General features: G+C 39.3%; 1 protein-coding gene across 2 annotated transcripts in view; it reads right to left on the bottom strand.

The window, feature by feature from the left end:
- SEMA3D (semaphorin 3D) overlaps positions 1–18,155 on the bottom strand; it is a 286,248-nt gene that overhangs the window by 52,210 nt on the left and 215,883 nt on the right. For both annotated transcript variants that reach the window (XM_077472409.1, XM_077472408.1), the window contains one exon: positions 15,232–15,376. In XM_077472409.1, the coding sequence (XP_077328535.1) occupies positions 15,232–15,376 (145 nt within the window). The remainder of the gene's footprint in view (positions 1–15,231; positions 15,377–18,155) is intronic.

Here is an 18,155-nt window from a genome sequence, read left to right as displayed (position 1 = left end):
CAATATGGCATCTGATCAATAGCTATGAATGAAAAAACAATATTTTTTACCTAACCAACTTAATACCGTTCACTAGTAAAAAATGGTGGGCTGGTGGAAGCTTTTTTGTGTGGCACTGTTTATATAAGGCACCATTAGTTTATTGTGGGTATGAGAGGTAAACTCCACTGTTCAAATCAGCAAAATAAAATATGGTATCTATTCAATGGCAGTGAACAAAAAGGCAATATTATCTGCTTAACCACCTTAGTACTGCACTGTTGTAAAAAATGGTGGATTGGTGGATGCTTTTTTTTCTGGTGGTTTATAATGCCTGTGAGCATGCTGTCATTAGACAATGCAGGCCACACAAATAGGAGATCAGAGTGGCTCTGTATCTTGTGATAGCTGTGGACCAATCACAGAGATCACAAAAGTAAACAGTATTAAATCATTCCTTTATTTCCTTTATTCCAATCATGTATGTTTTAAGACCTTTTTTTTAAATGAAAGCTAGGAGAAAATAACCATGTAGTAAACTAACCCCAAGAGTTAATACATCATTACAAACTGCAGCACTTAATAAACAAGATGCTTGTTTCACATTTGAAGGGATCCTGTCCCAAATCTGAATACTTGCTTCTAAACCAGAAAGCAGCCACTGTCTCTAACTTTCTTCATTTCTAGAATAATTTTACTTTAGGTGAACAGGTTGAATGATATCTCACTGGAACTATTATACTGCCCGGTCATATTCTTAAACCTCTTGAAATTTGTATTTGATATGTTCTATAATAAAAATTAAGGCTAACAGTTCTTTTTTTCTTTCAAAATGTTTGATCTTTGTTCCTTTGTGTAATACAAAAATGATTACCTCATACCTGGCCTCAATGAGTGCCTCCAAAAAAAAGCTTTATATGTCTCAAAAAATGAAAAAACTTTTTTTTGATACTCTACAGCATGACCGAGTAATTATCAGTCAGATTATCACAGCATTTAAAGATGGCCTGGTAATGAAGGGGCATATACTGCGCATTTTTCATGAGGTTAATTGTATATTAACTCAGTTTAACTTCTGGCATTAAATAAACTTGCTTATCTAACTTGATATAGTTTGTCATGGAGATTTTTTTGAGGTGCATCATGCAAATCCCATAAATGAAAAAATCAAGCAGGAACATTCAGGATTATATTTTCTGAGAGTGTAATGGCCCATACAAACATTATGGATGACGACAACTGAACAATAACCGAAATATATGTAACAGAAAATATAAAACTGTAACTTTTTTCAAAGTGGTAAGATAGGTCTGGAAATTCTAAATCACTGCAGAAATAAATATTACCTTACACTACACACAATATCCTTGAAAAAGTAAATCTATCTTTATGCTTGCTAAATCTTTGAAAATCATCCTGTAAAAAGGTATACGTAATGCAAAATGTGATATGATTATAAAGGCCATGTGGGTATAGGGTGAACTGCTGTTAAACATCAAACAATTAGAGATGGAATTCTTTCGTTCCAGAGGTACTGAAGACCATCTGTCCATTTCAGAGCTCAGAGGGAGTGATATAAAGAAGGCATATAAGCTGGTATATTCCAAAGTTATACCCATGAAACAAACTAGTTTAAAGGGGAAAAAAAATACTAAAATGAAAAACACATGTTGCTTCACATAATACATTGATCACTCAGTGCCCAAAGACAGATAAAAAGTATATTGAGAGGCAGATTATAATAACCTCATGTGGGAGGGACTCCTATTACAGGTGCAGTGAACATCTGATAGAGGACTGTATTATACAGGCTAGTGAACACCTTTATTGATTGATGAGGCTTGCTTGGCTGTAAGACGGCAACTTAAAATCATATCATCTGTTAAAATTTCAGAATTCTTTACTGACATCTAACAATCTGCTATAAGATCAGAAGAGATAGACTAGCGAACAAAAACATATAAATAATGCCTACATCTTGAAAATGCCATCCTGGATCACTACTATTTAAATATAAGCTATATACTATTCTATTTGTAAATTATGTTATCATCAATAGTCTGGATGTTAAATAGATTTATGGCATTTATATATATTTATTACAAGCATACAGCATTTAAAAAAAATAAAAAAATGAAAAAGTAAAGTGCTAGATGCTTGCTAGTCTGCACTGCAAGAATAATTTATTTGGTTGGTTTCCATGGGTAACACTTGCACTTTCCTTTACTTTTTATGAATGACCCTAAAGCCTCATGCACATGGACGTTTTTACAGCCGCTTTTTTCAGCATTTTTTGCAGCTTAAAAACGCCTGTCCATGTTAGTCTATGGCTTCATGCCCACCTAGGCGTTTTTGAGCTGCAAATGGCCTAGGCGTTTTTAAGCTGTAAAAAAAAACAGGACCAGTGCATTCCGTGGCCCGGGGCTAGAGCTGTAAAAACACGAAACGCAGGAAAACGCGCAAAAACGCCAATGCAAAACGCGGTAAAATTCGTGTTTTTAACGCCGATTTTTCCAGGCGTCGGAGCTAGCTTTACAGACAGTTTTTTTATAACGTCCATGTGCATGAGGACTCATAATGCTTCAACAAGATGACAATATAGTTCTGAATGGCAAAGCACCAGACTCAGTTATACTAGTTTAAAAAGTATACTGTTTCCTGTAGGCATACAGAAAGTTGTAGTTAAATAAACATTTAAGGGAACAATTTAAGAGTTGGTTTTATAGTAGAACAATAATATAATTAGGCGTCTTTCTTTTAGATGCTGGAAATAGTTAGCCTAACAGCTTCAATTTATGATCTTCAGTGGAATTTTTATATTCTGATGTCTGTGGAGATAAGTGCTGTATAAATAATTCTGTTTACTTTGATGCATTTTCTGTGTGTCCCACAAGACAATGACCAGTATAATCAGAGGTTACCATCTTCCTATTATAAGAAACACGCAATAAAGAAAACAAAATTATTCTGGAGGGTATAAAGAGCATTTTCTACATGCAGGGAAACCAGAAAAGTATAAATAAACCAGGTTCTACTTTTATCTTCAGTGTTTTCCTATGTTATAATTTACTTTTTTATCTTCTTTTTTGTCATTTTAATATGCTTTTTTTGTTTTCAAGAAACTATTAATTAAATATTACATACTTATTCAGCACCTTGTACAGGCAGTCCTCAGGTTACATAAGTTCTGCAGATTTGTTCTTTAATTGAATTTATATGTAAGTTGGAACAGGTACATTTTTTAAGTGTAACTCCAGCCAAAAAATAATGTTTACATTTTTTGGATATTTTGGATAGCATGAGGAATGGTTAACACCACAGTAACATTTGTTTTCTGTCTGTGCCCCTTTTCAGAAAATGTTATCTCATTTTCTGTGCCAATAACAACTGGAGTTAGAAAATTGTGGGTTGACATGGAAAAAGGATTGGTGATAGAGTTTTTCCCATCATAACTTTTACAGGAGTGAATTTGCCTTCCTAGGGGTAGATTTCCTCTCACTTCCTGTATGCAAGTCGAATGTTTGTAACTCGGGGACTGTCTGTACAGTAGAATTGGAACGAAAGCAACATGCATACAAATATAAAAGAAAAATTGCAAAAACATGGTATTCTGTAGTTAGCTAATACATGTAATTATAATATTTAATATTTTTTTTTAATGTCCTTTTATTTATTCTATATACATATATTATATTTTTTCATATTTACTGTATATTGAGATCAAGCTGCCCACCAAAAGTTACAGGGGTTGGGAACAATTTCTATAGGTGCAACGGACAAGAATTACAAACTGCAAATATAAGTGTAACAGACCCACAGTAATGCTAAAATAACACTTCCCCACCACTTTGTTCCCTTGTGGCATTGAGGAATATAAGGTCCATTTCAGCTCTGAGTTGTTCCTATTCAGAGCTCAGGTCACTCTCACTGCCACATGTTACACTGCTGCGGCCCAAGTGGCCAATTACCTAACGCTAGTGCTTGTGACTCATTCCCTTCATTCCAATATGGGACAGTGGCGGCCCCACAACCCCCCCCCCCCCCACTGTCTGCCAGTCCACGTCACTTATCCTATCTAAGGGATGGCAGGGATCAGGCATCAACAGGCACATTGGGCATCGGTGGGCACATCAAGCAGTAGCGAGGATCGGGTCATCGGCTGGTGCTTCTGCCATGCATCTCCTCGCCTCCTCCTAGGCATCCAATGGGATCACCTGTCCTTTAAGCAAATCATGTGATGGGTATGAGACCCACTTCCCGATTGGCCAAGAGGAGGATCAGTGTTCCAACAATGAAACCATTAGCTGTTGTAATGCCTGGGTGGGCTCATGGTGCAATGCTCTGCATCATGAGCCCACCCTATTTTTAAGCCTATAAAAAAAACACCCCATCGCTGTAATTCATGTGCCTGGTGTCCTGAATATATATATATATATATATATATATATATATATATATATATATATATATATATATATATATATATATATATATATATATATATATATACTTTATATGCTGTATAGTATAGCACCTAGAAGCAATTCAGTTCGCATTGTGTGCTATACAAGTATTTCATTCATTAAAATATGCCATTTGGAGGCTGTAATGTTAGTTGCCGGGGCAATGAAACGATAGACAGTGTTATGTGATCCTTTTGTCAACACATTGTAATGACCCAAGCGGTGTATGCCACTAATAAGTATACTTAGGAATGTCTTGCCTTGAGAACATGAATGCCATAAGCACAAAAGGTGAAGAACTGATTGTGCTTTATCACATGCAAAATCTTGTAAGAAGGAAACAGCAAAGCACAAGTTCAAATGTAAAGTATACACTAGATACACTAGATACCCTGGAGTCATGGGCATGCCATTTATAAGTTATTACACAGGCAAACTTAAAAAGTAGACAGCCAGATTAAAAGTAATTTGGTAGATACATAAATCGATAGATAGATAGATAGATAGATAGATAGACAGATAGATAGATAGATAGATAGATAGATAGATAGATAGATAGATAGATAGATAGAATTGATCCAATAATTCACCTACCGCTATACAGAAAGGTAAAGATACTGCTTCAGCCTAAGCTCCTCCTGACTACAATCCTCTGACATACTTTGCCTTCCCCATGGGACTTAATCATAAATTAAGCATTTCCACCTTCTGTCTTCTGATTTGCTTCTGCTAGCCTGGGTGAGCTGGTTTGAACTTCCACCCTTATTTTGTGCTTTGGATTGCAGGGGAAGGCTTTGCAGTGCTTTGCCCGGCACTCCATACGGGTCACTACTAAATTTGACCTTAAAATCTGAGCTTTAATGACCTCTAGTTTTGAATGGGTTTACAATGACTGCTATCAATCATATTTTTTGTCAATTAAAAACAGAAGTATGGCCACAGCTCTTGACTGTTAGCTGGCATCACTAGGCCGCTCCAGTCTCTGAATGTATCCTGACAATAATGTCAATAATGTCAAGATCAACACAGCTGCCTGGTCAGCAGGTGGCTCAACCTCTCAACATGTCACTGAGAGCCTGAGCCAGCCACTCCAGCCCTTTCTTGTGCCCGATGCTCTAGTGAGCACTGGAGGGGCAGAGCAGAGAGCAGTGACAGCTGTCATTGTTCTGTACTCAGAGTGGACCTGAGAACTGAACGATCAGTTTTTGGGCTTAGAGATATCAGCATATACTTACTGTATTTCTAGTTGATACAAGATAGATTGCATAGTCCCACTTCAAAAATGATTGTAGTGGTACTCTCAAGAGTAGGCACCTTTGATGCATTTTTAATGTAACATTTTTTATTGGTGTGTGTTTTCTACAATCTTTCAGCACTTACTTGGTTCTGGCTCAGCTTTCACTGAATATGGAACTAATACAATTGTTGCTATATATACAGATTGCATGGGACACAATGTTCCTATAAGTTGCACATGAGATCTATTTCTATTTTGAGGCACGTGTACTATTTATACCTGACTGAACATAGTGGGGTTAATTTACTAAAACTGGTGCAGCTGTGCATGCTATCCAATCAGCTTCTAACTTCAGCTTGTTCAATTAAGTCTTGGCAATAAAACCTGGAAGCTGATTAATTTCTATGCTGAGCTGCATCAGAATTTGCACTCTCTGGTTTTAGTAAATCACTCCAGCTTTATTACTAAAATTATAGGTATCTAAATAAATCAACAAATAAAAACAGACAATATTCACTGTTTAGCCCCAATTTAATAATCCAATTGGGGGGTAGTGATACAGGCTGGCCTTGAAAGTTTTCATCATTCTACTCTACTAATGTTTAGCTATCTGGTCAACTTACACATTTTGTTGATTTTACACATGTTCAGCAGGGAGCAAAGTTAAACATGACATATTTATACAAATATTAATATACAATTAGTATTTATTTGCTGAATTCAATAGACTGAAAAAAGAAAACATACAGTGTGGCACCATTCCAACTAATTCAGTAGTGTTACTTTTTGTAAAGTCTAAGAATAGAATTGGTACTAATCTGTGAAAATACAATTCAGCTTTATTAAGTGCTATATATGTTCTTAAAGTGTATGTGTAAGAAATAGTTTTTTAGTTTTGGATAGAATAGAGAAGGGGTAAAACCTCTATCAGTTTGTTTTTTGCTGTTTCTGCAGAGGAGGTAAATGACCCCATTAGAATTACCTCCTCCTCTTGTTCTGGTGAAAATAGAATGTTTAGATTTCCCATCAGGTTCTATTGCCGAGAGCTGGGCCAGCACAGATGGGACTTAAACACTCCTAGTGGAGAGGGCTATGAAATGCAAACAGATAAGGCGCTGTGCTAGGAAACTGACTTTCCTAGAGCAGTAAAATACTCTAGCAAGCTCAGAGGGGCATTGCAAGTAGACAAAACATTACATTATAAATATCTAACTTTCCTATGCTTTTACCTGCAATTTTTTATGTTGGTTCCAGGATCTCATTAAAAAAATATCACGACAGAAACATATACGTATGTGGCCCTTCTGAATATATTAGTTTCCTGCCATGCTGAGCCACTTGTTTCAGTACAGAACACCCCAAAATGCCCCATTTACTGGTTATGGGACTAATGTTCCTCTTATTACAAAACTGGAAATAATCACATGGCTATAGCTAGCAAGCCATTTAATTCAGTACCTAAGAAGTAGGAAAAGAGGGGTCTGCAGATACTTAATAAGGCCCCAACAAACACCAATAGGATTGAGGCTGCTAACAAATTGCCCTGAATGCTTGCAACATATGTACGTAATAGGAAATGGATATTTTTTCCTCAACATATTTGAAATTGCACTTAAAAAAAATGCCTCTGTGTGCTTTTATGGTACTTGTCATTCATTATGAAATTGATAATTTTAGTTACCAAGCCCAGGGTGGGAAATGTAACTTTTGCCACCAGGGTAAAATAGTACATGACACTTACAATACTTCATAGATGTGTAAATTTGATGTGCTTTTAACACATTTGTGTGCTAAGGAGCTGTCATTATCACATAGATAATTCATTTTACAAGTTTTTGTACAGAGCAATAAATTCACTCCTACAAAGATGTTTTCTATTTTCATATTTCTATTAACAATGACATACCCATCTTTTTTAAATTTCAGACATTTTCGAAAAAATAAAATGTCCCTATTTTAGCTCAAACTTTGTTCTTTGGTGTACTATCACACGTCGTCATAGCTATACTGTACGTTCTTTATTATAATGGGTTACATACATCACGATGTTCCAATGAAAGCATCAATTTCTTTAAAAAAAAATAAAAATCTGCAGAGGCACACATTAGAAATCTTATTTTTTTAATACTTCCCATAAGCTGTTCCGTTACTTTCATATAATAGGATTATTAATTTGTGCAGAGTGTCTAAATATAACTTTGCTGTTCAACAATCCATGAAAGTAGACCAAATGCAGTCAATAATTGGAAATTAGTGACAGGCCTGGTCAGATACACCCCCTCTGTTCCTCTACAATACAAGTCTGTGTGAAGAGGGAAAAGGGTTGTGAATGTTTTTCAGCAAAGTACACAATTAAAAAAGGAAAGCATATTAAGACTCCTATTTATTTATATTGTGAATCCTCTGGTTGTGTTTAACACTCCTCTGTCTGCATAATAACAGCCCTAAGGGGTTAGCTAATTTATGGAATTTCACTTTGATTTGGTGACCCATAGAAATTTACTTCTAATCTACCAGGTTATTGTTTATATGCTGTGTGATGAAACAGGATCACAATCAAGCTGTTTAATAAACCCTGGGCTTGATTTACAGCAAATAGGCTGTTCCCATTGCAAGGGAATTTTAATGTTCTAAAATTCTTGAAGGTGTCCTTATAAGTCTTGTAGAGCCCCAAAATAGGGGAGAAAAAAAATAAACTTCTCACTTCTGCCTCCCACACCTCAAGGTTGGTTAGCGATATTCTTTATGAAATAAGAACGGAAACCAAAATCGCTCAAACTGCATTGATAGCCATTAGAGTTTATCTTGTTGCATGCTTGAAATCCTCAGCTAACTTGCAAATTCACTGGCCATAAATGAGCAGCGGTCAGGCATAAACATACATTTATTTGATATTAATCACAGGATTGAACTTTGTGGATGAATACTTTCTACATTACTCCAGAAACTGGGATATTAGTCCAGCTCCGCAGCTCCGATATTAACTCCTAAATGTATTCTTTAAAATCAGAACTTGGGCATAACTGAGTATTACAATCGGGTCCTGTCACTGCAATGCAAACTAACAAGAGACATTGGGGGTTATTTACGAAAGCTACATCCCCTTTGCACTGCAAGTGTACTTGAAATTGCACTGAAAGTGTACTCGCTCTAAATCTAAGGGGTAGATCTAAAATGAGGGGAAGCTCTCCTGATTTTATCATCCAATCATGTGCAAGCTAAAATGCTGTTTTTTATTTTCCTTGCATATCTCACTCGGTGACTTTACTTCCAAGCGCACGTGAATTTATTAACACTCCATGAGAACGCAGTTGTTTTTAATACTTTTTTACCTGTAGTCATTTTTAGAGGAATCTTTGCTTTAACTAGTTGCTGACCGCCGGCCGTCAAATGATGGCCAAGCGGCGCACCTATTGTGGCGGGAGGCCGTCATATGACGGCCTCCCGTTTAAACAGGGAATGTGCGCGATCGTGCGCACGCATCCCTGTTTCTTCGGTGGCGGCGTGTCACGGAGACACCGCTCGCCACCGAAGGGGGTGAACAGCCATTCGTTATGGCTGTTTACCACGTGATTGGCCGTGACTTCATCACGGTCGATCACAGATGGTCACACCCCGAACGTGCACGGCGCATGCGCGCGATCGCGAGCGCGCTGCGCGTGCACGTCGGTGGCGGCGTGCTCCCCGGGAACACTGCTCGTCACTGACACTGGTAAACAGCCATTGGCCGGCTGTTTACCCACATGATCGGCTGTGATCCTTTCACAGCCGATCACAAAAATGTAAACAAACTGCGGTAACGGGATGTTACCGGGTTCTCCTCCTCACACACCGATCGTGTGTGAGGAGGAGATTGCAGTAACATCTCGTTACCGCATACAGTGTACACCAATCATACTGATTGCCCCCCCAATAAAGAGGACCTGTCACCACCCCTCATAGTACCTGTCAATCACAGTCCATCAGAGTACCTGTCACAGTCCATCAGAGTATTTGAGTACCTGTCACAGCCCATCAGAGTACCTGTCAGCCCATCAGAGTACCCGAGTACCTGTCACAGTTCATCTGAGTACCCGAGTACCTGTCACAGCCCATCAGAGTACCCGAGTACCTGTCACGGCCCATCAGAGTACCCGAGTACCTGTCACGGCCCATCAGAGTACCCGAGTACCTGTCACGGCACATCAGGGTACCCGAGTACCTGTCACGGCACATCAGGGTACCCGAGTACCTGTCACGGCCCATCAGGGTACCCGAGTACCTGTCACGGCCCATCAGGGTACCCGAGTACCTGTCACGGCACATCAGGGTACCCGAGTACCTGTCACAGTCCATTAGAGTACCCGAGTACCTGTCACAGTCCATTAGAGTACCGAGTACCTGTCACAGTCCATCAGGGTACCCGAGTACCTGTCACAGTCCATTAGAGTACCGAGTACCTGTCACAGTCCATTAGAGTACCCGAGTACCTGTCACAGTCCATTAGAGTACCGAGTACCTGTCACAGTCCATTAGAGTACCGAGTACCTGTCACAGTCCATCAGGGTACCCGAGTACCTGTCACAGCCCATCTGAGTACCCGAGTACCTGTTCCAGTCCATCTGTGTACCAGAGTACCTGTCACAGTCCATCTGAGTACCCGAGTACCTGTCACAGTCCATATGAGTACCTGTCACCGCCCTTCAGAGTACTCAAATACCAGTCACCAAACCATCAGAGTACCTGTCACCAGGCCATCAGAGTACCCGAGTACCTGTCACCAGGCCATCAGAGTACCCGAGTACCTGTCACCAGGCCATCAGAGTACCCGAGTACCTGTCACCAGGCCATCAGAGTACTCGAGTACCTGTCACCAGGCCATCAGAGTACCCGAGTACCTGTCATCAGGCCATCAGAGTACCCGAGTACCTGTCACCAGGCCATCAGAGTACCCGAGTACCTGTCACCAGGCCATCAGAGTACCCGAGTACCTGTCACCAGGCCATCAGAGTACCCGAGTACCTGCCACCAGGCCATCAGAGTACCCGAGTACCTGCCACCAGGCCATCAGAGTACCCGAGTACCTGCCACCAGACCATCAGAGTACCCGAGTACCTGTCACAAGGCCATCAGAGTACCCGAGTACCTGCCACCAGGCCATCAGAGTACCCGAGTACCTGCCACCAGGCCATCAGAGTACCCGAGTACCTGCCACCAGACCATCAGAGTACCCGAGTACCTGTCACCAGACCATCAGAGTACCCGAGTACCTGTCACCAGACCATCAGAGTACCCGAGTACCTGTCACAAGGCCATCAGAGTACCCGAGTACCTGTCACCAGGCCATCAGAGTACCCGAGTACCTATCTCCAGCCCATGTCTCATAGAATATACGTTGGGGTGTTTGCTTTCCAAAATGGGGTCATTTTGTGGGTAATTTCACTGTCCTGGTGGTCCAGGACCTTCAAAAGTGTGATGGGTAGGAATGAAATGAGATGTGTCATTTATGCTCCTAGAACGCCTGAACGTACTACTTCAATGTTCGGCCTCTCTATGTGGCCAGGCTGTGTAAAAGTCCTACACATGTGGTATCGCCATACTCGGGAGGAGTAGTAGAATGTATTTTGGGGTGTAATTTTTGCTATATACATGCTATGTGTTAGAAATATCTTATAAATTGACAATTTTGTGTAAAAAAAAATGCGTTTTAATTTTTTTCGACATATTCCAAAAACTTCTGGAAAAAAATGAACTGTTCAAAAGACTCATTATGCCTCACAGATTATACGTTGGGGTGTTTGCTTTCCAAAATGGGGTAATTTTATGGGAAATTCCATTGTCCTGGTACTCCAGGGCCTTCAAAAGTGTAATAGGTGGTTGAGAAATGAGATGCGTAATTTTTGCTCGTAGAATGTCTGAAGGTACTACATCAATGTTAGTGCTCTGTATGTGGCCAGGTTGTGTAAAAGTCCTACACATGTGGTATCGCCGTATTCGGGAAGAGTAGCAGAATGTATTTTGGGGTGTAATTTGTTGTATGCATATGCTGTGTGTGAGAAATAACCTGATAATATGACAATTTAGTAAAAAAAAAAAAAAAAAAATCTTCATTTTGCAGAGAATTATGGGAAAAAATGACAACTTAAAAAAACTCACCATGCTACTTACTTAATACCTTGGGATGTCTACTTTGTAAAAAGGGGTCATTTGGGGGGTATTTGTACTTTCCTGACTTGTTAGTGTCTCAAGAAATGAGGTACACCTGATGTACTGAAGGCCTGATCAGAAGTGATCAATTTTCAGTGATTGGCACCATAGTTTGTAGACTCTATAACTTTCACAAAGACCAAAAAATATATACTAATGTGGGTTATTTTTACCAAAGATATGTAGCAGTATAAATTTTGGCCAAAATGTATGAAGAAAAATTACTAATTAGCAAAAATTTATGACAGAAACGAAGAAAAAGGCATTTTTTTCACAAAATTTACGTTTTATTTTATTTATAGCACAAAAAAGAAAAAACCCACTAGTGATTAAATACCACTAAAAGAAATCTCTATTTGTGTGGAAAAAAGGACGCAATTTTCATATGGATACAGTGTAGGATGACTGAGTAATTGTCATTCAAACTGTGAGAGCGCTGAAAGCTGAAAATTGGTCTGGTCAGGAAGGGTGTGTAACTGCACTGTATTGAGGTGGTTAAACAACAGCAGAGACTATTAATTCACATTTAACTCTATGCTGTTCAACAATAATTCTTTTTTTTTTTCTGACAATGACGGAGTTAAAGGGAGGAATGTGGAAGAGTTGGATATTTAGAACTTTTTGGCATTTTGTACTACTGGTAAGTTCCACCAGGTACATGAATAAATGCAGAAACCTTTAGATGTCTGCTTTACATAACCTTACATGTTGTAAACTGCAAGCAGCTAACTCAGGTTCAAGTCAATGAGACTCCTTAAAGTGATTATAAAGGCTAATTTTTTTTAAATAATAAACATATCATACTTACCTCCACTGTGCAGATCGTCTTGCACAGTGTGGCTCCGATCGTCCATTTATGGGGTCCCTCAGTGGCTCTCACGGCTCCTCCGCACATCAGATAACCCCCTAGGAGATGCTCTCTCCTGGGGGGCTACCTTGCGGGCATGCTCCTGAGTCCAGCATTTGCACCTATAGACACAAATTCCAAACTTGGCCCTGCCCCCCCCCCCTCCAGCGCCCGTGTCATTGGATTTTATTGAAAGCAGTGGGAGCCAGTGGCTGAAATGCTATCAATCTATCCAATCAAGAGCTGGGACCCCGTGGAGAGAGGGACAGCGTGTCCTCGCTTAGGGAAATACAGGGCTCAGGTAAGTAAAATGGGGGGGCTGGGGGGCGGTCACTGCCAGATGTTTTTCACCTTAATGCATAGGATGCATTAAGGTGAAAAAAAACACGAGGGATTACAACCCCTTTAAAGCAGTGTTTCAGTAATTTTTTAGTTAATTAAAAGTCAGCAGCTACAAAAAAGGTAGCTGCTGACTTTTAATAAACAGATACTTACCTGTCCCACAGTCCAGCCTCGTTCCTCTCCCTCTCCTCTCCTGACATGTCCCAGAAGATTGCAGGGAGGGGTAGAGGAGGAGTTGCCTAGGTAGCGAGAGCAGAAGTTGGAGCTGGGTACCTGTCAAAACTAGGCACCCGCCCCCCCCCAAAAAAATGACCTGCCAGATGTAGCATTTAAGGGGCAAGGAGTGCTTACAGCGGAAGTTCCACTTTTGGGTGGAACTCTGCTTTAAATGTTGGCAAATCATGCAGAATAAAAGAAACTCCAAGCTGCAGCAACTTCTCCTAATTATTGAATAGCAGCAGCTTTGAGTTTCTTTTTTTTTTTTATTTAAGTTTTCTTGAAAAGTTATTTTCTCTAAAAGCACTACACATCATCATCCAGTATTCGCAAAAGGCTTTATTTACCTAGATGATCAGGACAAGCTTCTTGGAGAACACTGAATGCCGGTGTACATTTGTACTGTTTGATGAAATAGCTTTTCAGTCTCAAGTCAAGTATAGTTGTAGATTATAAAAAAATTGCGGTGTCTCATGGGTGACACTGTGGTTCAATAATGCACATTTCTGGTTTTGAGCAACATAGTTCTAATTCCCTTTTCTAGTCCTTTGCTAAAGAACAATTATTTACTAGCGATAGCCTCCATCTCTGTTAAATATTTAGATATTACATAAAAATAAACAATTACAACCACATACTGATCTCTATTGTAAGGCAATTCAACAAAATTCTGTATGCCAATTACATGCTCAGATTCATGCTGTGATAAATGAACATAGATGGCTAAACCAGATATTTAAAAAAAATAGCTTTGATATTTGGATGGCATCCTAGGTAAAGTGACTTACAAAAATAAAGGAAATTTAAAAAACTGACAAAATTTCCCCTTTATGGTTTAACACAGAGTTCTGTGTTTCAACTGCCAAATGCAACTTTCCTCAATTTAAGCTCTGACATATAAGCTGCCAATTCCTAAATGTTCTGTGTATTAATAAGGTACTATGAATGAAAAGCAATACCAAGGAGGAATATAGTGCTTGCTTTAGTTTATTTTTTATAGAAATCTCAGTAATACATTTTCTCATTTTATTTTCATGGTCAGCAATGTCAAATTGCTGAAATATAAATTTTTTATCCCGGAAAAAAAGATGACAAGTTTTTCTTTTATGCAGAGTTTGCATTTTTGTGTCCGTTTTGAACTCAGTTGTTCAAATTGTATCAGCCATAATTTTTTTAACCTTTGCTGTAGAGTAAGATAAAATAGAAATTAAAAATATTTTATGTGTAGGAATAATTAAGACAAAAAAAAGACTAGTATTATAAATAGACTTTACTTTAAGTTATAGACACAGGAAAGGGCAATTGTTTTTTGGGGTATAGTAATGGGACATCTTAGTAGGTCAGCTAAGGTTGTCTGATGATTGCAAATGTATCTCTCTTCTGGTATATTAATCTGCAAGTGGCCTTTTTCTTTTTTGTCAATCTAAAATGTTAAATAACAGTCAATATTTACAGAGATTGGACACTAAATGAATTAAATTAATTAAAGCCCTATTCTAGCTACAAGTTTTTATTTTTATTTTGGATAGAGAGTGTGGGGTTAAATCAGTTTCAGGCCAATCCATCGTGATTCATCGCTTTTTACTTTTATATTAACTCTTTTTATTAACAAATTCTCAGTCACAATGTTAACATCAGCTGTTTTAAAAGAGGAACCCTTCTTCTAGGCACCCTTAACGAAGCACGTATCTGGTTTTATTTGTGGCCAGACAGACTGGAGAAAAAAGATCATTAGAATGGTGGCTGAGTGGATCCAAACATTGAGAATTCTGACCATCAAATCAGTGGAGGCAAGTTATTCAATATTTGCTCATCTTACATTTTAGGCCACCGCTTTCCAAATTTTCATGTAAGTTAAACTAGGTCAAGTAGAGATGAGTGATATTAACATAGTTTCAATTGGAATGCAAAACAGCTGAATGAAGTTACCTTACAAAGAAGAACAAAAAAAAGATACATACCGTACCGGGACGAGGATAAGGAATCCTTCCATCATACTGTACCCATTTGTGATCAGGACTTTCTTTATGGGCATAGGGACCATTGAAAACTCCCCTGATATCTGCCATGCTATATACACATACAGCAGATGCTTTAAATATAGAGCTAAAAAGGAAATGGAAAAGATGTTCCAGATGTTGAGAGCAATAAAAGTATTACGCAACAGTAAAACAATAGCTTTAACCACTGGTGTTGTATGGTTCTGTAGTTAATAAAAACGTTCCAAAGACAAAATGATCATGATATCTTATAAAATTTATCTTCCACAGTTTTATAAAAAAAATAGGAAAGAAAGGTTTGTTCAGTATTGTATAGTTAGCTCAGTCACATATCTCAACAAAATAACATAATGGAATAACAAAGTCACTTGGTTTATGCTTGGTTTAAACTGAAGAAGACATATGGAAGAAAATTTCCAGCCACATTTTGTATCTACCTTAATTAGTCACGTGACTTACTTATATATATTGACTCAAAAAAGTACCAATGTTTTTGGCCTACACATCACATAATCTTAATAAGTTATATGCTGAGAATATTCAGATTACTTTTATTTAAAAGGTCAGTTGAAAAATAAATAGGTGGGTATTAGACTCAATTTCATCTTCCTTTAGACAATTTTGGAAGTCTGGAAGTCATTTGATTTTGCTGTAGTTCTGAGTAGGGATGAGCTTCGAGTTCGAGTCAAACTCATGTTCGACTCGAACATTGCCTGTTCGCCTGTTCAGAGAACGGTGAACAATTTGGGCTGTTCACAGCAAATTCGAAAAGCCGGAACACCCTGTACAAGTTTATGGGAGAAATCTAAAGTGCTAATTTTAAAGGCTAATATGCAAGTTACTGTCCTAAAAAGTGTTTAGGGACCTGGGTCCTGCCCCAGGGGACATGGATCAATGCAAAAAAAGTTTTAAAAACTGCAGTTTTTTCAGGAGCAGTGATTTTAATAATGATTAAAGCGAAACAATAAAAGTGTAATATTCCTTTAAAATTGGACCTGGCGGGTGTTTATAGTATGCCTGTGAAGGGGCGCATGTTTCCAGTGCTTAGAACTGTCCCTGCACAAAGTGTCATTTCTGCAGAAAAAAAATTAATTTAAAATCACTCGCGGCTATAATGAATTGTCGGCTCCATAATACAGAGAACACTCAATGAGTGTTTTCTGTATTATGGGAGCCGACAATTCATTCATTGATAAAAAAATAAAAAACAAGACAGGGATGCCCTCTGTCCCCTATTCTATTTATCTTGACGCTTGAGCCTCTCCTTCGGCGCTTGCATTCCAATGAAGATATTAGGGGAATTCAGGTAGCAGGACACACTCATAAGTTAGCGGCATTCGCGGACGACATCCTTTTGTTCCTCAGCGAGCCGCTAACATCTATCCCTAATTTGCTCAAGGACTTTGAAGCCTTTGGCAAACTATCCAACTTGAAAATCAATTTTTCAAAGTCCAACGCTTTAAACATCACTTTACCTACCGAAATAGTATCCCAATGTCAAACAGCGTTCCCTTTCTCCTGGAAACAGGACGCTATCACATATTTAGGAATTCAACTCCCCAAGCATTTGTCCAACTTATACTCTAATAATTTCCTCCCGCTGTCACGCTCCATTACTGAAGATCTACGACGATGGGACAAACCCCACTTCTCCTGGTTTGGCAGAGCAGCCATTCTCAAGATGAATGTGCTCCCCAGAGTCCTATATCTTCTACAGACAATTCCCATTCAACTCCCTGCCTCCTTTTTCGTGCTCCTCAAACGCGCGTTCACACACTTTTTATGGAAACATAAACGCCCGAGAATCAGTTACAATCAACTTACCAGCCCTAAAACCGCAGGAGGTATAGGTCTCACGGATCTTAAACTGTATTCCCTTGCCTGCCAAATGGTCAGAATCTTTGACTGGTCAGCTCATGGGTCAGATAAGGACTGGGTCTCCATAGAAAATGCTTTCTCGAACATTCCTGTCAAGCACACGCCCTGGATCCCCACTTCCTCTGTACCTAAGGCCCTGAAAGGCCATCCGCTAGTGCACGCTACCCTGCTTAACTTTAAGGAAGCATGCAAAAAATTTAAGGTCTCATCCAATCCGGGGCCCCTCACGCCTATTCGGCTTAACCCCGCGTTCCCCCCAGGCATGTCTGTAACCTTCCTTAAAAATAACTGGCCACATGCAGAACTGTTGGCGCATCAGTTTTATCAAAATGGGGAGATCCTGGATTACTCGACACTTCCGACAGATAGGGATATTCCCCCTGTGCCCAAATGGTCTTACTTTCAAATACGCCATTTTCTTAGAAAAGTTCACAGAGAGGCCGATCTCTTTAGACAGCTGACGCCTTTTGAGACTCTCTGTTCTCAAGCCTCGCCCAAGCGCCACCTAATTTCAGAGGTCCACTCGCTCCTCTCTCAGCCCACCTCTTCGAAACATTGGAAAGCATGCTTAGCTTGGGAAAGGGATCTGCAAATGGAGTTCTCAGAAGAAGATTGGGAAAAAATTTATATCATCACGCACAAAGGTTCCCTGAACGTGCATACCCAAGAAAACAATTTTAAACTTATTTCTAGATGGTATCGAACACCGGCTTTAATCAACAAATATAACCCAGAGATCCCTAACAAATGCTGGAGGTGCTCTGATACTGACGGATCCCTACTACACATATGGTGGTCGTGTCCCCGTATCCAGAATTTCTGGACCCGGGTGCATGGAATAGCTAGCTCCATTACTGACAGCCCTATTGACTTTACAGCAGCTCACATGCTCCTACACCACACTTCAATCCCAAACCGCTCCTATATGCACTCACTAGGCTTGCATCTACTCAACGCTGCCAAACTGTGCATCCCCATCCATTGGGGATCTCCCACTGTTCCCTCCA

The sequence above is a fragment of the Lithobates pipiens genome, unplaced genomic scaffold (assembly GCF_037356315.1).
Source record: "Lithobates pipiens isolate NorthernLeopardFrog02 unplaced genomic scaffold, aLitPip1_a1.2 Scaffold_8, whole genome shotgun sequence".
Lineage (NCBI taxonomy): Eukaryota > Metazoa > Chordata > Amphibia > Anura > Ranidae > Lithobates > Lithobates pipiens.
Note: the sequence above shows the minus strand (reverse complement) of the source record. Positions and strands in the feature narration are given on the sequence as shown.